The sequence below is a fragment of the Geotrypetes seraphini genome, chromosome 2, assembly GCF_902459505.1.
Source record: "Geotrypetes seraphini chromosome 2, aGeoSer1.1, whole genome shotgun sequence".
Lineage (NCBI taxonomy): Eukaryota > Metazoa > Chordata > Amphibia > Gymnophiona > Dermophiidae > Geotrypetes > Geotrypetes seraphini.
The window spans coordinates 382,557,853-382,581,067 of record NC_047085.1 but is presented as its reverse complement, the minus strand read 5'-3'; the positions used below and the strand labels follow the sequence as shown (position 1 = coordinate 382,581,067).

Sequence of the window (23,215 nt, the reverse complement as noted above, 5' to 3'; positions counted from 1 at the left end):
GGGATTCCTCACGGGGACGGGCGGGGACGGAGGACATTCCTCGCGGGGACGGGCGGGGACGGAGGGATTCCTCACGGGGACGGGTGGGATTCCTCACAGGGACGGATGGGGACGGGTGAGACTTTGGCGGGGACGGGTGGGATTTCTGTCCCCGCGCAACTCTCTAGTCCGCAATTAAGATATGCAGCGCGGCGGGAGGCGAGTGTGCCGGTGTCTGCTTTGCAGCTCACCTGGCAACAGGGCCGGACTGGCCATTGGGAGGACCGGGCATTGTCCCGGTGGGCCGCGGCCCATCCTCCTGTGCTGGCTGCAGTCCTGTGAGTGGATGTTTAGCCTGCCTGTCTTCCCCTTAGTATCCTATGAGCCAGGCAGTGTGTGAGGGGGAAGTGGGGGGAGGAAGAGAAGCTTCACACTGAGTCTGTCACAGGAACTCAGTGAGGCTGTAGTGTGACTCCACATGTGACATCTGTAATCAGGAACAGTTCCTAGTGCTCCCATGCTAGAGAGGTGAGGATATGGGGGGAAGTTAATGTGTCTAATAATGTGCTCCTCTGTAAAAACCTCTGTATCTTCCATGGGGGACATGCTAAATTCGAGGAAATAAAAAAGCTGCCGATGATGATTGCATAGAGAAGTTCAGTAAGCTGAGAGGAGGGCTGGGCTCTCTGTGAACAACCAACACACTAATCCTCTGCGCTGTACCTTATGGAAAACTCAATATAGCAAAAAACAGTAAAGTGTATATGTGGCCCTTCACAGTGCTTTTGTAAACATCATAATAAAATAACAAAGGCTCCAATAATGAAAAATAAAAGTCCTTTTCCCATACACTCAGGTTGCACAAGTCCGGTTTTCACCCGGACAGTATATTTTTTGACCAAAACGGATGTCTACAATTAGTAAAATTCCCCAATCACATATTTTTTTATGGGGACGGATTTGTATACAGCACTTCATTAGATTTTTTTTATTATACAAATTTTATCTTTTTGTAGACTTGAAGTCTTGAACAAAGAAAATGAGTACAGCAAAAAAAGCAAAAACAGATAGTGGAAGACCATTCCAAGAGGTCTGGACAGAGTACATATGGAGTGATTGAACGCAGTGGGAAAGCATTGTGTATTATGTGCAATGAAAGTGTTGTGTCTCGCACATCAAGTGTCAAACGTCACTTTGAGACCAACCATAACAGTGTTGCTGAACTTGGTTTAGCTCAAAGAAAAGAGTTCATTGTAGGAAAATTAAAGAAATATCACTCCCAGTCTCTTAGTTTTAGCAACTATCTTTCAAAAACTAATCATCTTACAGTTGCCAGCTTTCAAATTTCACTGTGCATGGCAAAACATGGTAAGCCCCTCTCTGATGGAGATTTTATCAAAAAGGCAATTTTGGCTGGGAGTAATTCACTCTTCCATGATTTCCAAAACAAGGATAAAATTGTGCAGCACATCTCTGAGATGCCGCTAAGCAGAAATACTGCAAAAGATAGGGTTCTGCGAATGGCTGCTGATGTTAGTCAACAGCTTCCTTGCGACTTACAAAAAGCACCCTTCTACTCCATGTGCTTGGATGAAAGTACAGATATTACTAACTATGCAAGACTAGCGCTCATTTTGCGTTATGCTACTGGTGACATCATGAGAGAAGAGCTGGTAAAACTGCTGTCTTTGCTTGGAAGAACACAAGGGATAGATATCCACAATGCTGTGATGGAGGCTTTTTCATCACTAGACATAAGTCCAGAAAAAGTAGTTTCAGTTACTAGCGATGGAGCACCTAGCATGGTGGGGACAACATCAGGATTCATTCATTTCTTTGCTAAGGAAGCAAAACATCCACTGATTCAATTTCACTGCATAATACATCAAGAGGCTCTCTGCGCCAAAGAAAGCAGCAAAAAACTTGACGATGTCCTCAAAGATGTAACAAAAATGGTGAACTTCATCATGGCGCGTGCTCTTAATTTTCGACAATTTCAAGCCCTTCTTGATGAGGTTCAGGCACAATATAACACTTTACTGATGTACAATAATGTCCGGTGGCTGAGCAGAGGACGAGTGTTAGAGAGATTTGTGGTCTGCTTGGAAGAAGTTAGGCTATTTATGAACAAAAAGGGGGAAGACTATCCTCAACTTACCAACCTCATGTTCTTTACAGATTTTACTAACCACTTTAATGTACTAAACAAAAAATTACAAGGCATGGGAAAAACAGCAGAAAGCATGTTTAGTGACATCAAAGCTTTTGAGAGAAAATTGCATGTTTTTGAAAAAGACCTTGAGAGTGGACAGCTAAAATATTTTCCCAACCTAAAAATACATTTGGATAATTCTACAACATTTGTGGACAGTCATAAAAAACACCAGGAAATCCACAAAGCATATTCCACCATTGTAGCCGAAGCAAAGGAGAATTTTAGTAAAAGATTTTCTCAGTTCCGTAAGATGGAGACAACCCTTTCATTTATAACTTCCCCAGAAAAGTCCACATTTGAAGATCTTGATCTTTCCTGCTTACAGTGGTTGGATATTCAAAATTTGGAAATGGAGCTACTGGAATTTCAAGAAAGCTCTATCTGGAAAAGTAAATTCAATGACCTGCGTGCGGCTCTTGAACGTATTGAGTGTGAAAGGGTGACAAATGAAATCACTGCTAGCAGTTCTGAAAATGAAATCCTAAAAGCGTGGAATTCTCTGCCAGACAATTTTAAGTCCATGAAAGTACTTGGGATTGCTCTTCTTACTTTGTTTGGGTCATCCTATGCTTGTGAGCAGCTGTTTTCGGCTTTGAATCATATAAAATCTGATGCTAGAAACAGATTAACGGATGACATGAGTGCTGCATGTGTTGCTCTGAAATTAACGCACTATGAGCCAAGGATTGACAAGTTATCAGCATGCATGCAACAACAAAAATCACATTAATTTTTTTCAGAGCATGCCCAATGCATATGTTTACATGAAGCAGTGTTTTCAGTTTGCAGTTAAGACACTTTCTAAGTTATTTAAATATTATTTAAAGATGTTATTTAAAAAAGGGACTTTACATGGCCTTGTTGTATTCCAATCTGGAATTTCCAATAAAAACGGTTGGTTTAATTGAAAGCTCTTTTGTTTTCTTTACATCATATTATTAGAAATGTAATGATTTAACTATTTTCTAATTTGATTGTAAATTTTACAAAAAAACATGTATAGACTCTTTGGGAATACACACCGAGTCTTGACACAGTTAACAGTTTTAAGAAGTTTATCTTTTTTTTTACTCAGATACATTTGGCATGTTATGTGAATAATACATTTAAAATATATTGTGTAACTGAATCAAATTCTTCCTAAATTCATTAAATTGAATAAAATAATTAAAACATTATAAATTGCCAATAAATTGAAATGAAAACCAAAGGATTGTGAATCAAATTGATTCTCTGACAATACAAAGATTCCAACCTTTAAAAATGATGTTACATAGTTCAGGCAACTTTATAAAGAGTTTTTAGATACTAAAATCTCGTTATTAAGGTTTAATTGACGTGCTGGCACTTTGAGGAAATTATTTGGTTTTGTGCGGCAGTTTGGGCACTCGGGCTCAAAAAGGTTAGCCATCACTGATATAGATCATGTTGATAATGAAAGATATATGTTTGATAAATAAAAATAAAACTCTCTTGTAAGTGCATATTGCACTAATTCTCGCCTACATTTTCATGTAGAAAAGTTATTTTACAGGTTTTTAAGTCAAAATTCAGTCTGTAATCCCTAACCCAAGCAACAGCGCGTCAGAAACTCGCAGAAGACTAAATGGCATTCTTACCAACACTGCGATAAATCAAAGCGTGCAACTAACATAGACGACACATCTGGAGAAAGTGGCAACATGCACATCTGGAGAAATTATATGCTCAATGATTCTTTTACCACTTAAAGATGGCAAAAACTAAACTCTTGAAACTGAGTCCGAAAATACCCGAAGACCCCTAAACCTAAAGGGGTTTGAAAAATGCAAAAAATTGGAATGACATATAAAATGAGTAAACAGTTGTGATCTATGCGCGTTTATCTATTCTTCCTAGTCACACCTGTAAATAACAGATACCACAGCGTCTGCCTCATCCACCATTATGAAACTCTTGGAACAGTTTCACTTACAGTGTATTTATAGTTGGAAAGATATTTTAATTAAAAAAAACACATATATATAAAAGGCTGAAAGCTCTTGTTTCTCTGGTACCATTTTCTTAATAACTCAGTAACAGTATGCCATGTAAAACAAAAAAATGCAATTTTATTCATAAGACAATTTTCTTTCCATTAAAGCTTTCAAGTTAAAAGGAAACTGGTCCTAATGTTTGAAAGTTAATGTATACATAGCTATACTAAGAGCTTAAAACATTTCTACATAAATTGCAACTCTGCTTGTTGTCTGAATGAAAGACTAATTGGGAACATAGTTAAAGAAAAAAAAAAATTATCTGTTCCTCTATAATGCAAAAGAATGCTTAAAGAAAAGTAACGATCAAAAACAGAAAAAAATGCAGGAGGGAAATTTGCAATTATTTTAATTTTTCAATTAAACAAAATCCAGTTGTTTTGGTTAACTCTTTTGAACATGGCAAAAGGAGTGGCTCACAATGATCTCCCAATCTCTCTACTTTTTTTTTTTTTTTTTAATATCTTTATTCATTTTAAAGCCTATAATAAGTGCAACGTATTATACAAGTCTCTACTTTTAAGGGACACAGCTTTATTACCCCTATGCAGGCTGATTCAGACTTCGATCATTTAAGCTCATCGATGTTGCTACTGAGAATTGCACTGGCAATTAAAGAGAGACACCTGCAGTGTTCTGTTAGTGATACTTCTCCTGCTAGTTAAGTGACACCATCACCAACATTGAGGAATACCGCAAGCAATTCAGCTTTCAAGGGAAGAGTAGAAGTCGAGTGCCAAAAGGCTTCAGATTAAAAAAAAACTTGTCACAGCTTCAGTCTTTGGGATTATCCAGGAGTTCCTCAACAGGATAAAAAGGATAACTGCTTTAATGACTGATTAAAACCAAAATAATAGAAGTGGCTAAGCCAGAACTAAAATAGATATGAAAAAAATGGGCATACCGCAAATTGTAAAATTCTTATTCTGCTTCCCAGTTGCCTCAAAAATCTAGTCAGAATTAATTAAAAAAAAAAAAAAAAGGGATTCCTAGGTTTGGGAAACTAATGAAAAACTTGAGGCTGCACTGAAGCGAGTCTGACTTAACTCTCTATCTGTATATAAACAGCAGACGCCATGGTCCAACTTCTTGCAAAGCAAATGAAAATCTCTTCAGGGTATAAATACACAATAGCTACATGTACTGCAGTGCATAATACAGTCTAAGAACGGCCAAAGAAAATGCCCACAGATTGTGGTTCTGTCTACTTTCCAATGCATTTTAGCTTGCTTTGGCCCTAGTCATTCTTTTTAGTGTTCAGTTAACTGCCTCTCTACAAAACATGAGTGCCACTTATTGAAATATAGTAAGATTTCTGTTGACCTTCAATTTTCAATTAGCCATGGTTAATGAAGAGTTGATTCCTATATTTATACAACTTTGGACCGTATCAGAAGTTCTACTCTAACTGTAGTAAAGATGTTTTCTGAATGAGAGGTAGGTAAATGTGGCGAGAGAGAAACAACGGCACAGCAAAGACAAAAAAAAAAAAGGTGGAGTTAGAAGTACAATGAAATACTGCAATATTTTCACCTCAGCCTCGCAAAAAAAAAAAAAAAAAGGGCACTCATACCCAAATGGACATTTTACCTCAGACTTTTATCTTGTTTCAGATTAGGTATAATAAATGTGTGTAAAAAAAAAAAAAAAAAAAAAAAAAGGACAAGGGAAAGAGCCAAGAAAGAATTTGAAAGAGCTGCATGAGGATTTTTTTTTTCTTTCTAACCCAGACCAAACTAAAAATTGTGTTTTCATACCAACATGACCAACAGGTCTTCAGGAAACATTCCAACATGCAAATGCAACTACAAGAAGCTGAAAACATTTCCCATTCATATACACTATTCCAACTCCCCCCAATTCGTCAGCTTTATCTTTATATTTATTTATAGTCTGCACTACACACACACAAAAAAGAAACCACCAAAATATATGAACAGGTCCAACAGCCCACTAAAGGTAACAAATATTTTAAAGATATAAACTGACATCCTAGGAAAATGTCATTGCTTGAGAAAGGGACTGCCAAAAGCAAAACATTTTGCAGCCAGGAAAAATATTCTCTACGAAGCCATTTAGGGCTCCTTTTACGAAGGTGCGCTAGCGTTTTTAGCGCACGCACCGGATTAGCGCACGCTAGCCAAAAAGGAGGCGGCTCAAGAGGAGGCGGCAGCGGCTAGAGCGCGTGGCATTTTAGCGCGCATTATTCCACGCGTTAAGGCCCTAACGCACCTTCGTACAAGGAGCCCTTAATGTTCTTCTAACAAATTTTTCCTGGAGATTAAATTCGAATATCTTTACCTTCTCAAGCAGGAAAGGCTATGTATGTATATCCGCAACCTCTTATTCTATGGGTTTGAAGTTCTGCTTGTGGACAAGAGCTGAATTTTGAGCTGGAGTCTGCAATGGCAGCCAAGCTCAATATCTGGTACAGGAATTTAGCAAAATCAGCAGGATGTCCGAACTAAACTGAAGAAAATGAAACACTATTTCAAGGCCATCCACCTGGCTGAAAGTTGCCCTGCTCTGAAGTACGCATCGGCCTCCATAGGATACCTGCTTTTTAGCGGTGTTACAAACAAATGCATTCACACAGCTGGGGTAAGGAAAACAGTGTGCGCACATTTGATTAGCCATTGAATATATGCTATTTTACCCCTATTCAAGCCACCCATACAACTGCATCTACTAAGTACTAAGACATATTTAGAATGCATGCTTGGTGGTTGTTACTTGTCCCCTTAAATGACCGACTGCAATATGGGGGTCCTTTTACGAAGGCACACTAGCAATTTTAGCACACGCTAAACGCTAACGTGTCCTTTATAGTCCATGGACACGTAAGTGTTTAGCGCACACTAAAACGGCTAGCGCGCCTTAGTAAAAGGATGCCTATAGGCAGAAAAGGGTTCTTTTACTAAAGTGCGGTAAGTGTTTGCAGATAATGCACGGTACATGGTACTCACTCAAATTACTGTGTGGTCACTGCAAAGGTTATGTGGCAAACGTTAGAAGCATTCCCAGTTACAGCCAAGGAAAAAAACCTTTACACTTCCCCCCTCCCCATTCGCGGTTTCCCTACTCGAGATTTCACATAATCGCAATTTTTGGGGGGAGGAGGGGAAAAAAAAACCCATATTTTTGTCTTCCCCCCGGCATCCCGGTCTGGTGGTCTAGCTGGTTTTCGGGGCAGGAGTGATCTTCCTATGCTCCTGCCCCATGCAGATAGCCATTAGGAACTGGCTGTGGGATGTTCTCGAGAGACTACAGGAACTCCCCACAGCCATTTCCTAATGGCTATCTGCACGGGGCAGGAGCGTAGGAAGAGCGCTCCTGCCCCGAAAACCAGCTAGACCACCAGGTAAGGCCGGGATGCCAGGGGAAGGCGGAAGGGAGGCGGGGGTGGGTCAGAGCCAGATATTCACGGTTTTTCGCCATTCGCGGTCCAGCTCTGCCCCTATCCCCCGCGAATAACGAGGGAGAAGTGTACTGCATAGTAACAGCATTGGCAAACGGGATATAACAAGTGCATCTATGCTATCCGCAGAGATGACATTTAACACACAGTAATTTACTGTGCAAGGCACTGTCCACATCCATTCCCAACTATGCAGTCGATGCATGAATTAGTAGGTGCTGTTATTACAGCCATGTACTAACATGAGCTATTCTTAAGTCATAAAATTACTATTTGATAAAAAGCACAATGCCCTCCATGTTTTCGTGTGTGAGTCCTCAGAAGTGGAATAAGTTTCCGGGATATTTACGACAGCAAACAAGTTTGAGTAGTTTTAAGAAAATGTCGAAGAAAACACCTTTTCTGTAAGATGAACTATGGGACTTGATCTATAGTTTTTTTGATGTGAGGCGCTGGTAGCCTCTTTTTATTTTTAGGAGGCTTTACATTATCATTATGATGTTTTATTGATGTTATATCTGTTGTAATGTATGTGATTCTGCTTATGTATGTACTTCATTGTGACCCGCCTTGGGAAAGGCAGGATATAAATAAATAAATAAATACAAATTTTAAAAAGTGTAGATACGTGATTAATCCCTCTTCAAATCTACGACAATCTTTACTTTTTAGGGAGCAACATCAAGACTCACTTTCTTTTAACCTCAACATGTTAAAAAGAGAATAAAATTGAATTTAAGAAAAACAAACACCACCACGACCAGAACAAAAGCGCCCAAGATTCCAAGTGAAAATGTGACGGCTTTGCAAATGTACTATTGGAATAGTCCATGAGCAGCAAGGATGGTTTTGATTTTTTCCACTACTGAATCAACATTGCATTGTTAAGAAGAAAGGCAGTAGCCGTGGAAACACGTTTCACACATACAGGTAAGCCATACCTTCCCACCACAAATAAAATATTCAGAGCTAGCCAAACATAAGGTGGGTCTGAAAATTCAAACACTTCTCCCCCCCCCTTTTTATGAAGTCCCGTTAAGGCTTTTTTTAATTTATTATTTTTTTTAAATCGCCGGACAGAGATAAAAGTTCCACTACTCATAGAATTCCTATGAGTGTCAGAGCTAATACTGCTGAGGCCGGCGATAAAAAAGCCTAACGCAGCTTCATAAAAGGGGGCTTGATTTTGTAAGAATAAGAAAAGAATCGTACAAGCATGGGATTAAAACCACAGAACTTGCACCTACTGTATATTAGCATCCCTAAAGCCAAGCTTACTTGAGAAGAAAAACGGAAGAGCACACTCAGCTGAAAGTTCTACAGCACAATGGCATTCCGAGCATATAACAGATAATTCCAGAAGCAGAGCAACATGTCAAATTCCACCTCTTGCCACGGTACAGCACTACAATTATATGGAATGATCTTACATGTTAATAGCAAGTACAACGAATCACATAACAAAGCTCCAATAACCAAAATGTGTAACTACAAAATGTGGTCTAGAAAACTCCAGAGCCATATAAATAGCCAATGCTAACTGTGTACTGAGATATATTTTGCCCTTGTCCTATGAATATTTGCTTCAGTGTATAATGTCACAGAAAAGAAGGTCCATATATGTCCACCCTCATCAATGGTTTGTAGTCTTACATTTAAAAACAGCTTTTAGGCCTCCCCAGTAATACTCAAAACCAGCGATACAGTACATAGCACTGAAACTGCTCAAAACTCATGCCTAAAATAAATCTACGTCAGAGAAACTCAAAGGCTGAAGGAGGAACCCTGTTAAATTCCAGGTCAGCTCGAGAGGTTTTTGATGTGGAAACTGTCTCTATTGTGCCCAGGGCCAAAATGTCAATAAATCACAAGCATTTGGAGAAAACGTCACAAAGGGGCCTATTCAGTGCCAGCAGTTGCAGCCTACAGAAGGCAAAACAGCAGCAAAAATGTCAGGTTTTCCCAAGCATCTACTGTTCTAGGACTGTCTGGACAATATTCAACATGGTTTCAAACTCTCAATCATTCACAAGGGTCAAAATAAAAGGTATTTTGATCAAGTGGATTTCCCCACGCACCCCTCCGCCTCCCCAAATCTCACACACACAAAGGCAGGAGATGGGATACATTAAGACTTACTGAAGAGGGGGAAAAATGCACCGAGGTGGGGGGGAGGAGTACTGCTCTTGTACTCATCCTAATGTTGTTTCCAGGTAGCCATCCGGAAATGAGAGGGGCACAGACAAGGCATACAGAGATGAGGATGAACTACAGAGGTGGAGAGAGAGTCACAAGGTAAATCCTGGTTCTGGTACAAGCATGTACCATGCGATGCCTGTGTTTGTGGTCTGCTTCCTGCACCACAGTTTATGCAACATACTACCAATATCCAGGGCCAAATCTGGCAGCAATGCCCAGGCATAACTGCAGACTTTTGACAATGCCACACAGCATGTAGCAGAAAAGGCAAGACGAGAGTGCAACAAGTTTTGTTTTTGTACCTCCATGAGTCCGTATGCGTCTACTACCCTGCATCCCTACCCCAGTAACAGAAGGTATGGAAGGTACTATGCTAGCCAACATGTAGGGGGTGGGAGGTAGAAGACGACCAGCTGGTGGGGATGCAAGTCTGTGACAGAGCCCTTGAGAGAAGCCGACGAAGTAGTAGTAGCCAGACCCATGTCTTGTCGGCATGTGTAAGAGGTGGTTGCGACAGGGTTGAAGGGGTAGAGAATTTGTAAGGTAAAGGTATGCCACTAGTGTCCAGGGAAAAAACGAAAGGAATTGACCCCAAAATATCCACAAAGAAAAAAATCCAGAGAAAACCAAAAAAAACTCTATGACGATGTTCCTAAATGGACTTTATTTGAAAGTATCAAAGTTCCAAAGGTACACTAAAATCATCCACATAAAATAATTCCATCCACATAAAAGTAAATCATCCACATAAGAGCCTTAAAGGATCTAGTCCGCTAGGGATACAGGACCCAACACAGTCCGCGTTTCGACAAAAAGTCTTCTTCAGGGGTCCCTGGGGGTCCTATAAAGGTGTGTAGTGGGAAACAATTGTGTGGTGCGCCGGAAGTGAGACACTGCTTGCATTTGCAATGGAAGGCAGTGTCTCACTTCCGGTTCACCACACAATTGTTTCCCACTACACACCTTTATAGGACCCCCAGGGACCCCTGAAGAAGACTTTTTGTCGAAACGCGGACCGTGTTGGGTCCTGTATCCCTAGCGGACTAGGCTCTTATGTGAATGATTTACTTTTATGTGGATGGAATTATTTTATGTGGATGATTTTAGTGTACCTTTGGAACTTTGATACTTTCAAATAAAGTCCATTTAGGAACATCGTCACTCCACTAGTGTCCAGGGAACACAGTAATCACCAGACAATGATTTCTATTTGTGTCCCCTTCATTATGGAATACCATGCCCCCACCCCCACCCCCTATACTTGAATCCTATTTCAGATTTTACAAAGCCTTCAAACTTGGCTGTTTGGTTCAGCTTTTAGAAAAGGGGACCAGATTTCTGGCCATTAGCCAGCTCACCAATGACAGACACACAGCTCCTTTTGTCAAGCCGCGCTAGCGGTTTAACGTGCGTAATGGCGTACGCTAAACCACGGGACGCGCTAGCCGCTACCGCCTCCTCTTGAGCAGGCGGTAGTTTTTGTTCAGGGCGGGGGTTAACGCGTGATGAAGTCACGCGCGTTAATCCCGCTAGCGCAGCTTCATAAAAGGAGCCCTATGTTTGATTTTCTCCTTTATTCTTCTATTTAAAATTGGAATTTAGTGCACTTTTATATTCTGTCTTTACTTGTTTCTTTCTATATTTTTGTTTCATCTGATATTTTGCATAATTTTCTTTATTATAGTATGATTATATATTCAATTTTGCTATGTAATCCACCTTGACGCGTCTGTCTATGAAGGCAGCATACCAAATTGTAAGAAATTAAAAATAAATAAATAAATAAATAAAACCACCACCTTTCCCTTCCCAGGAGTAAAACTTGGGTAAAGGATGTAAAAGGAAAACTAACACTTTCCCCAATCTGGACACCAGCACTTCCAGACCTTACACTTTACTAAAGCATTATCAGCTTTTGATTCCACTAAGCAGTTAGAAGACATTAAAAAGGGTAGGCACTTATGGTCGCATATGAGAGTATTTTGATGTTAAATTTACACTTTTAAAAAATATATATATATATATGCATTTTAATTTGTAATCCATTTAGATGCCTTGATAACAGGCAGACTGTCATGCTAATTAAATTATTTTCATTAACACTCAAGATCATGTTTGAAGGGGTTGATTTTACACATACCAAGACAGGAATGAAGCCCACACCCCTAATGCCAGGGTATGCTGGAGACTCTCAATACAAATCAGATTCGCTTCAAATGCTCTTTTCAACACTCAGTAGATTTCCTTGTACAGGAATGCAAATATTTTCCTATGCAGCCATTGCTTCCTACAGAATTGGGGCGAATAAATAATTTCAGAGGATATGCAAGTAAAGTGTATGATCTTAGTTTTGAGTTTCTAACCCAAGCTCTTGCATGAAAGCCCACTCGGAGTCACTAAAGTGACTTCATATGTGCATTAAAGGATACTGTGGCAACTAAATCCACAGGGTAGAGCATGATGGATCTTAAAATTCTCATTAAATGCTTATTTTCACCTCCCAAGCAGCCACTACTACAGCTCTAAACAGCAAATATTTTATTTGTCAGCCTGATCAAAACAGCTCTTCACCTCTGGTTGCTCTCCAACTGCAAAACAGGAAAATCAACCCCTTAACTGATCAAAATGTCTGTATTGCTGGCTTCTTTGGCACCTAAGCCTGTGTGCTGCCAACAGATAGCATCATTTCTAAGAGACAGGCAATCAGAGTGCGTTGTTCTGAATACCTGAGAAAGGGGACATTCCTTGGCCAGTGAACTCTGGTTCATATCTTTCAGCAGGTCCTTCAGTGCATTCCTTACTGTCGTGTGAGACCACTGCTCCGGAGGCAAATCTTCCAGTTTAGGACAACTACGTGAGACATACAGATTACAGACGGGATTATTACAAGATTGCATCCTGCTGCAGTACATTCCTTTAAGACAGACAGATTTCATTTTGCGCATCAAGCAGATGCATCTGGAGATTGCTCTCGGTCTCCTGATTGTTCCGATTAGTTAATTACTTTATACAACACATCTGCTGTATTGATGCATGAATTATACATCAGCTGCATGTGGCGACTATTTTTTTCATGTTACTTCTACCTTCCTGCTCCAATGCGCTTGGTAAAACAATTTAAGGTGTAATTCTTTCTCACAGCCAATCATGAAAACCACTCTTACACTGGGGTTTTTTTCTTTATTAAAAGCAAAAAAAATACATATCCAAGTAGAACACAGATTTCATTAGTATTAGTGAAGTCATTCTTTTTACAGAATGCACACAGATGGTAAGGTTCATCATATGCAAAATATTTTTCTCTTAAGTAAATTTTATGTAAAATACCTCCCTGGGATACATGTATATCATTTAATTGACTAAATACAAGACAATGTATTTTAATGGCATGACTAAACAAAACCTAGGCATTGAAAATACAAGAAAATGATGATATTTAATAGAGATTATAACCTAGAATATGGAATTCTGTACTGAGGTGTTGGTGGAAGGAGAGAAAGCCGAATTTAAGTAAACCTTTTCAGAATACCTTGCACCCCGGGCACTGTGCAGCATTGGTTTCTGGTATGCTGTAACTCACCTGTGTAGCTGAATTTTCAGTGTGACCACATGAAAGACATCTTGTAGCATATCTGCAACTGTAGCATCAGGAGCATCTGTCACATAAGAAAGAGGAACTGGATTCCACTTTCCAACCTGGATTAGCCCTGTTCCAGAAAACAAAATACGAGATGGCAATTTATTGCGGCAGGACAAGCGAACAGTACTTGCCTCGTAAGAGCACCACAAACAGAAAGAAGCCAAGGCAAGGGAGATATCAAACAATCAAAGCAAGATCTTGTTAAAAAAAAGTCCCAAAATGGGACGTTTATTGTTGAAATATTTATTATTAAAATGTCCCAATTTATTGCGGCATCATGCAAGAAAGAAAAAAAATCTAGCCTTTCTAGACATATTATGGCTCTCTGATGAAAAATGGGCCAGAAACCAAGTCAAGTATTTTTCTGGATCATAAGATTTTACAAAATCTCAGCAACAGCTAATACTAAGTCAAAGTCCGATCAATGCAAAAGCTATTTAGAAAAAAATAAATCCTCATATTCTGGATGTGCCAAGAAGAGAAAGAATGGATACAGTTTATAAAAAGAGATCATTTTATTTCTAGATCTCACAATTGCAATAGGGACAGAATGGTTTAAGTTATAAAATCAACTGGAAAAAAAAAAATCAACCAAAACAGAGCTAGGTATTCAGTCATAAATGCAAATTGACTCTCAGCATTCCATCTGCTCAGGCATGCTCTGCACTTTCTTAGGGATCCTCAGTAGAGCAGATTATTAAGGTCAATAGTCATGCTAATGATTCAGTTAAAGCATTTTTAAATCCACCTCAACAATCCACAGGAGCAAAATTTCTCTTACCCAAATACTGCTAAACTAGCTCAAGCCATTCAAGAGGCGTAAGGCCAAATCACTACTGCAGTGCTTTTCCTGCTAATCATGGAATTAAGACAGAAACAAAAAAACACATCCCAATATTCTCAGCTTTACCAGTATGCTTACCTTTGGCCTGGGCAGCCGAGCTGTGAGAGTAACCAAGAGACAGGAGCGCCATTTCAATCAGCTGGTTGAAAAGCATGTCCTTCCTGACCAACACAAATTCCGCGTGCTCTTCCTTACAGTCATAATCAATCGAATTTTCATAATGTTCCACAATACAGAATACCGGAAGCATATTTCCTAATTTTAGGATGGGATGGGTAAGAAAGGTAAGATGCATTATCACCACTGCTGTGTCAGCTTAATAGTAACAAAAGGTACCCTAAGTGAGAAGGCGCATAAGGCAGCCATCAAAAATGTTGATTTTTAATTGTCCAAATACTTTCCTATTGCTGACCTATAAGTGTGTTCATTCTGCTGCCCCTCAATATCTCTCCTCTCTCCTTATACACCTCCCAGAGAACTCTGTTCCTCAGATAAGCTGCTCATAGCTGTATCCATCGCCTCCACTGCCAATTCCAGACTTCGTTCATTTCATCTAGCTACCCCCTAAGCCTGGAATAAATTACCTGGGTTTATCCGCCAAGCCCCTTTCCTTACCTTGTTTAAACGCAGACTGAAAACCCACCTTTTTGATATAGCCTTCAATCCATAATCCTACTCCCCATTGCCCACCAACCCAGCCAGCAGATTAACCGTTCCCCTTAACTGTATCCATGACATCCTGTTTGTCTGTCTTGTCTGTTTAGATAAGCTCTGTCTTCTTTGTGACTCTGTACAGCGCTGCGCTATGTCTATAGAAATAATATTCGCTGTCTGCGTAGCGCTATAGAAATAATTAATAGCAGTATTATGTCTAACACGAGTGTATCCATGTCTATCTATAGAGCTAGGCATTTCTCCATTCAAAAAATACACATTACAAAGAAATGAAAAAGAAATACTGCTAGCTTCGTAAAGTTGCCTATCTGCTCCCAGAGGCAGGAGATGAATGAGAGAGAGAGAGTACAGAAACCAGGCTTCCTGAAGACAAATGAAAAAGGAGAAAACTTAAGTTAAATAGCCTGCCTCTCTCCTGCCTCATTAATTGTGTGCAGTGCTCATTCAGGGATCTGCATACTGCCACATGTTCCTAGATCATCATATCTGTAACCACATCTACAAGATCTGTGGTTACCAATTCACATGTAACATAACAAAATAAAAAACAGCACCAGGCCATTAAATTTTGTTTTTAAAAAAGGGGCGTTTATGTTTTCAAGTTTTGCCTACTGCTATGAATAAAATTCTAATTATATAAATCCTTCGCACCCCCCTCTCCCCTTATTCTTAAGTTTTTAAGTGATACTTTCTCTAAAAAAATAATAACAACAACCCTCCTGCTCTCAGCTGTATAAATAAACTTTAGGAAAGAGTAAATCAAGATACCAATCATTGACACATTTCTCTAAAAAAAAAATATATATATATACGATAGATAGATATAACACACACACATCCACACTCATTTTGCTACGATTACCAACCTGGCTGTATTTTCATTTTACAGACAGCACCCAGATAAATTAAGGGGTTTTATCACACGCTAAAAGCTAACGCGTCCATTATATTCTATGGACGCGTTAGTGTTTAGCGCTTGCTAAAACAGCTCGCGCCTTAGTAAAAGGACCCCTAAGTCAATCATTGAAACGGAGAATCTATTTATATTTTTGTCTTTAAAATGTCGCCAGTATCTGTGAATTTGATCAGCATCCTCAAAATCTTTGCTAGGTTTTGTTTCTTCATTTTACATTGCAAACAGGTTACAATAAAAAAAAAAAAATGCTCTAGGAAAAAAAAAAACAGAGAAAACACTTTGCCAAGGGGAGGGGGAACACACCTCTTGTTGAAAAATTAACTCCATACTCTTCTCTGTGCAGCTAGAACACACTGACACTACAATCTTAGCAGAAAGAAAAGGGGAATTTATTTAAAAAAAAAAAAAAATCAACAACAACCCCAGATGCCCAGGACCAGTGTCATGGCAAATTGCCAGAAGGGCAGCATCCTTAGCATAACTGATGACAAGGGTTACCTTTAACAGGGCACACAGGAGCTCCAATTAGCCCTCCACTTTCAGTGCCCTAATCTCCTCTTACAGACACTCCAATGCACGCAGTTGCCTACCATATGCTCATACTTGGGGCTCCTTTTAGGAAGCCGCGTTAGTGGCTTTATCGCACGCACATTTTTAGCGTGCAGTAACCCCCACCCCACCCCCCCCCCCCCCCCCCCCGCGCGAGCTGAAAAACTACTGCCTGCTCGAGGCAGGCGGCAGCGGCCAGCGCGGCTGGCAAATTAGCGCAGGCTATTACACGGGTTAAACCGCTAACGCGGCTTTGTAAAAGGAGCCCTCAGAATTTTTTAGTCTATTTCATTGTGGTTCCGCACGCCATAAAATGACAAAGAAGAGCTAAGAGTTCAAAGTTATTTGATTTTACTGACAAATTTTGTTTAAAAAAAAAAAAAAAGTTACCGCTGTGACTATAAAATGTGTTGAAAAGAAAGATAATACAGGAAAACGAAATGATTTTTTGGAAAAATAAAACAACCGAAAAATGCAATCGACCGCCTTCTCATAAAAGACTCGTCACCATTTTCATGCTATATTCCGTGAACAAAGAGATCAAGGAAACATGTGTCTCCCTCCAGCACGTAGATATGTATCTGGCAAGAATTAGGTTCTTACTCCACAAAGCACCCACGGGGTTCTTCACCTGGTTATTTTGAGAAGATACCAGCAGATCGTTGTCCATAAGGCAAAGAAAATGTTTAATTGACTTTTCTCCACCAAAACAGGCTCTGCTGGACATACTGTATATCATTTCACCACCCAACAAACTGCTAAATCTTTACAGGGAGTCACTACAATCACCCTGCTCAAGCGTGCAGCGTTAACAGGAGTACCCTCCCAGCTGGCCGATCCTTCCTACCCAACACCTGGCAAGACCCCCAAGTATAGCAACTTTATCATCATCTAGTATTAAAAGCAAAGCATATTGCTCAGTGCTCACTGCTAAAAATACAAAATGATTTCAACCTCAAGGCAGTGTAAGGGGCTTTTTGCTGAAGGTTTATGGGTCTGTGTAAACAACACGCTGGCCATAAGGAGCGGCAAAGTCTGTAGAATCCTTGTCTAAAAGTGTCCTGGCATTAAAGTTTGCTGTGCAAATATCACATAATACCAGAGACAGCTGAAATCTCCTATTTAGGAATTTATGGAACTTATATGTTTGCAGGCGTCAGAAAGTCTTTTTTTTTTCTTTTTAATAGAGCCCCAGCTCTTCAGAGCACAATATTAATGCACTCTGTTTGAAAAGCCATAATAAATTATATTTTTAATGCTCTTACCCCGGCTTTCTTAAGATGCATACATTCTTGGCAAACAATCAATAAATAGGGCAATCAGGAGCAGAGGCCAATGAATTTGCTGAAGTGCTTTTTTTTCCATTTTTAATAGATAAAGGTCTAACAATACGGACTGCTGTGTCTGTTCATTTTAGGATCAATATATTCTTTGTTTTTGCCAAAGAAGGAAAAAAAATAAAAATGGACTGAATGCTAAATATTTTGCATCAAACACATTGAAATTCCACTGCCTTCAAACTTTTATGTGCTTCATAATCATGGCAGCATTTTAGCAGGCTGCTCTGAAAATGCCAAGCATATTCTGACTTGAAAGCCTGACGCAAAAGAAAAAAAAATGCTCACGGTAAAAAGAGTGGCCATTTCAAAACAAATTCCAGATTGCACACACATTGATTCAGATGAACACAGAGGAAAAAAAGGCTGCTCAGTCTAAGACTCTATCTTACTATTTTTTTTTTTTAAGGGTCGAAAATGCAAGTTTTCCTTAAGAGCCAGTCCAATTGTAGCTCAGTTACCCACTGGAGGGGGGAAAATAAAAGCCACAAGTTGTTCTTTATTCAACAATGAATTTGAACAGAGAAAATAAGATTGCAAAAACTGACATCATAAATAACACTTCAGCTGTAATCTCTAACACCTTACATGAGCAAGATAAATAGCCAGAAGACAGACTGGCCTGAGCTACCATGTTATATAGAGATTACAATCAAATCGTCTGGAATTCTAGGTCATTTTTTTTCCCAACCATTCTGTTAAAGATTGGCGGGCATTAGAAGATTTACTTTGAAGAGGACCCTGGTCATAAAAGGGCCACCTCTACAGCAGTCCTTTAACCACAACCAAGCTCAGACTCCACCCTGTAAGGACAGATGCTCCACCCTACAACACAAACTGAGATCCCAGAACACAAAACACATTGAGAATGCAGCTCAGTGTTAAAAAATGGGGAAGCCCATTTCCTGCATAGCATGTGGGTATATGACGGTGGTAAACTGATTCTATATTACAGAAGATAGCTAGGAGGTTACCTTTTGTAAGGTTTGTCTTGATCAGCTGAGAAGAGTGTTTTAAAGGCACTCCTTGCATCTTAGATCCTGTGCTTCCAAGTCTTCCTCTTCCTAATGGGCTCCCATTCTGCTCCAAGCGGGCAATCTTAGCTGGTGGACCCTTTGGATCGCTTACATTGTTAGACATTTCTGAATGTTCTATCCCCTGAGTTGTCTCGTTCAAGTGATCCATACTCAGTCCCGCCTCTTAAGATCACCTGCTACAGTTAAAAAAAAAAAAATTATATATATATATATATGTTGCACAGAGTGAGCATGTGGTTATTTTACACCTGCACTCATCACTGTACCTGTCCAAACTGAAACTACAAACTGTGCTTGGACAACTTACTATAAATCTTACTGCAGATGAGAACTTGATGGCAGAAGTCTCCCAATTTCTATTTTATGGTATGGACCAGAACACTTAGGAGATGCTTCTATTTAAACTTAATTGCATGATCCACTTCGAATTCACATGAGCTATATCTGTTAGCATGGAAACACTGATCAAACAGCTCTGATACATAAGTGCTGTGCAAAAAAAAAGTTTTGCATAGTAAAATCTACTTTTTTTCCCCCCTAACACCTAGCTGAGCTTCAGATATTGCACATGGGGGGGTTCTCCTCAGACTCTAGAACTAACCTCCACTTCATTTTTAAAATTCCTATTCACTTTATAATTATTTTGATGTAGAAAGTGATGATTTAGTGTAAAGGACCACAATAAGTGGACTAACGTGGCAACCAAACTCCTCTGATGAAGGATAAAGCCAAAGTGGTTAACTGAAGCCATAAAAAGCATAAGAGGAAAAAAAAAAGTTTTGTTATCCACTAAATATTTTATATAACAAAGGGTCGCACATCATGATTGGGAGTCATTTGATTGAAAGCACAAAGCATATGTAATGCCAAAAGTATCCGAATAGGAAAAGTGCGTTTTTATGCTTAAAATGCACATACTTGCATGGCAGAAGGATGATCAAACGTAACAAGACTAATATGTAGATTAATGGCTTTGCAAAAGTATTGGCAAATACTGTCCTACAACATATACACTGTTGAAAGCTATAAAAATGCAAAGAGGCCCTTTTAGTAGCTAAAACCTAACTCCAAGTTACTATTTTAATATAGCCTGAGAGAAGAAATCTAAGGTTAGACATTCTCAAAAAAAAAAAAAAAAAAAAGCACAGAACACAATCATTAATAGACGTGGATCTAGATATGCGTTTTATGAACCAATATTACCAAGTGTGAACATGCAGAGCAGAGGCAGCATCATATTTAGAAACTGCCAGGAATGGGATAATTACTGATTTCTCCTAGCTGCCTAGTAATGTAGCACATTCTGTACATCTTCCAAGCCACCAAAAGTTAGCAAAGCCATATACCATCTAGTTCAGTAATACTTCTCTAAACAATACTTTTAATGCTTATACATAAGCTGCATTGGACTGAATGGCCAAGTACTATAAACTGTTTGAATCTGAAGCAACCTTAAGAATGTCAGCTGAATGACTGTAAAGTTTCAGGAATAATAGTTATTTATCCTTATGTTCTAGGGTGGTATTCTTTGAGGCATAAAGTTTGCCATCATTTATGGCCTCATCTGGTTTTGATTATAAGACTCATTATTATATATATATATATATATATATATATATATATATATATATATATATATAATTTTTATTTTTATTTTTTTTATTTAGACAAAGCCTGCCTTAATTGATTAACTGCAATGTAAAGTAAAATCATAATGAATGTTTCCAGCATCATACTTTTCCTATAACACTCTTTCAAATATCTCTTGGAGATATTATCTAAATACTGATCTGTGCTGAAGTAGCACCCATAGGCTAGTCTAAGCAACTTTTGGGAAGTATAAAAATTGAATCAGAATACTGGCTTGGAAAAAAAAGAAACACTAACTCAAAAAGCAATAGGTACTTGCAAAATACGAAGTTATTTGTATTTAATGCATCATTAATACATTATCGAAGGATTACACAGGTTATTTAAAACTGAAGACTCATCTGCAAGCATCGTTAGTGCACTCAGCAGCCTTGTCAAAGCTTTGCATTACAAAGCAAAACTATATGTAGACAAACCACCTAATTTAGTCATTCAAACTCCATGCCCAAGGCTAAAGTTCACCGAGAGCTCAGTAGCAAATAATGATGAGGCCGGCCTGCCCCCGAATGACAGCACAATAGACTCACTTTGATCTTTTTATTTTTTTACAGTCTAGCCGTGGAGATTGTGCTACTTTTACATGCAAGCCATCCCCCCACGCAGCTACAAGTTTCCAGAGCAGCCCTTTAAAGGCAAGTGCCCCCTCTTCCCACTTACACAAGCTCGGAAAAGGCTGCTAAGGAGACGGCAGCGTGGTCCTATTTCTGAACCCTGTCAAAAGCGAAGCAGCCGCTCGAAATCCGCAGGGCCAATTCACAATGCTCCCCCCCCCCCTTCCCTGTCATGTCAGGTCGGAGGCTTCCCTTCCCGGCCAGGAGTCCGGGCAGGACTTCCAGTCGGTCCAGGCCGGGCTTTCCCTCTGACCTTTTAAAGAGACAAAGAAGCCAACTGCTACCTAGAAGCCCGAGCCTGCACTTTAAGTGAGACAAATTAGCAAAAGCAACTGGAAACTCACCACTTCAGAACTTGACTGCATGTAAATGGCACAGGCAATGGACGGCTCGCTTTCAGCCGGGTTTCCTGAAGCAGGAAGAAGTGCAAGCCTGGTGGCTCCGAGGTCCTTTCTCTATATGTGTGTCTGTCACAAACCTGAAGGCGACTTCCCCCGAAACTCTATTATACATGCATCTATATTTTTTTGTTGTTGTTGTTGTGTTTTGCTCTCTCAGTTGGGGGGGGGGAAGGGCAGAAATGAAACGGAGTAGGAAAACCTTGCAATGCAAAAGAGGAAGAAAAATAAGAAACCCTCCCCTCCAAACAATTTGACAGATTTTTCAGCCCGAGAGGTGGAATGAAGGTACGGCCCCCCCAAAATAAGGATCGGACATGGGAAATGCTTCAAAACAAACAGGGAGAAAGGAGAGGGAGGGGGGGTGTTAGAGATCGCCGGGGCGTCTGGGGGGGTTTCTGGAGACAGGAGGAGGAGGCATGGCGAGAAGGGGCTGGAGGAGCCCGATCGGCAGCTGCAGGGAGGGCCCCGGCCCCGGCAGATCCAGTCTCCCCCTCCCCCCACCCCTACGAAACTTTTACCTTCCTCGCCTCTCCGGCAGCATGGCTTACACGGGGAGATCGGAGGGGGCGACGATTACCGGCGAACTAGCATCTGCCACTTTTTTTAATTTCTCCTTGGCCGCCCGCAAAACACAGCACGGAGGAGCCGGCTTCCCCCCATGTATACAGGCGATCGGGGGGGGGGAGATCGAGGAAGAAAATGCACGAGAGGACACGCGCAAAAATAAACGAATAAACAAGAATTACGTTACGGACACGAGCAGAATCGGAAAAGTGGGCAATTGCACTTTCCGAGTCCGGAGGCCGACGGAAAGACGCGCAAAACACCGCCGAGGAGTTTCGCGGGGAAAAAAGGACGCGCCGAAATCTGCCGGTTCTCGCTCCTCTGCTTTATTCCGGGCTCTCTCGCAAGTACTAATTATGAAATAATAGCTGCTGCTTATTGTGGTCTGGAAGGCCGCTTTGGTGCTCTTACTGCCGCTGCCGGCTGGCTTTTGCATGGATTAGCTTTGTGTATGTGTGTAACGCGCGTATGTGTGTCAGTCCGGACGGAGCCGCTTTGCTTTTGCTTTCTGTGTCCCCATTAAATTATTAGTTGCATTGACTCATCACTCCTCCTCCTCCTGCTGCTGCCGCCGCCGCCGCCGTCCCTGCTCGCTCTCTCACACACACACTCTCTGCTCGCTGCTAGCGCTGCTGCTGTTGCTTCTTCTTCTTCCTCCTCCTCATTTTAATACAAAATAACACCGCCGAGACCACCGGCTTGCAGGAGCCCGAGCGGCGGTAGCAGCAGCAGGACAGCCCGCAGTCCTTCCCCTCTGGCTTCCCGGGGGAGGGGGAGGAGAGCCGCGCGCACCGAGGCACGGACATGAAGGGGGGGAGGGGGGGAATAAATAGAGACACCTCGGAAGATTGGGAAAAGAGTTAAGAGTTAGTTGGTGGGGGTTTTTTTTTTTCGGGGGTGGGGGAGGGGCTGGGACTGCTTTCCGGCCGGCGCGCAAGAATTTTAATCAGCTTGATGAGGGTGAGGCGGCCGCGCATTTATTAGACACAATACCCGGAATAGGAGAGATGGCTGGCGCGTGAGTGCCTAGGAAGGCGGGAGGCGGTCACTGCGAGCCCGCGCGGCCCAGCTGAGCTCGTGCACAGCCGAAGTGGGCTGCCTGGAGCGCCGGGCTCGCCCCTCTACCCCTCCCCTACCTCAGCGCCAAATACGAAAGAGAAAAAAA

At 40.7% G+C, this 23,215-nt stretch overlaps 1 protein-coding gene across 3 annotated transcripts in view; it reads right to left on the bottom strand.

Annotated features, from left to right (window-relative positions):
• SATB1 (SATB homeobox 1) overlaps positions 1 to 22,940 on the bottom strand; it is a 265,946-nt gene extending 243,006 nt beyond the window's left edge. The window contains exons 1-5 of one of the 3 annotated variants that reach the window (XM_033930677.1): positions 21,430 to 22,940; positions 18,762 to 19,000; positions 14,389 to 14,565; positions 13,407 to 13,533; positions 12,553 to 12,676 (exon numbers count right to left, since the gene is read on the bottom strand). In XM_033930677.1, coding sequence (XP_033786568.1) covers positions 12,553 to 12,676; positions 13,407 to 13,533; positions 14,389 to 14,565; positions 18,762 to 18,972 — 639 coding nt within the window. In that variant the 5' untranslated portion in view covers positions 18,973 to 19,000; positions 21,430 to 22,940. The remainder of the gene's footprint in view (positions 1 to 12,552; positions 12,677 to 13,406; positions 13,534 to 14,388; positions 14,566 to 18,761; positions 19,001 to 21,429) is intronic. The other 2 variants (XM_033930676.1, XM_033930675.1) reach the window with 2 other exon arrangements.
• Positions 22,941 to 23,215: the final 275 nt, after the last annotated feature.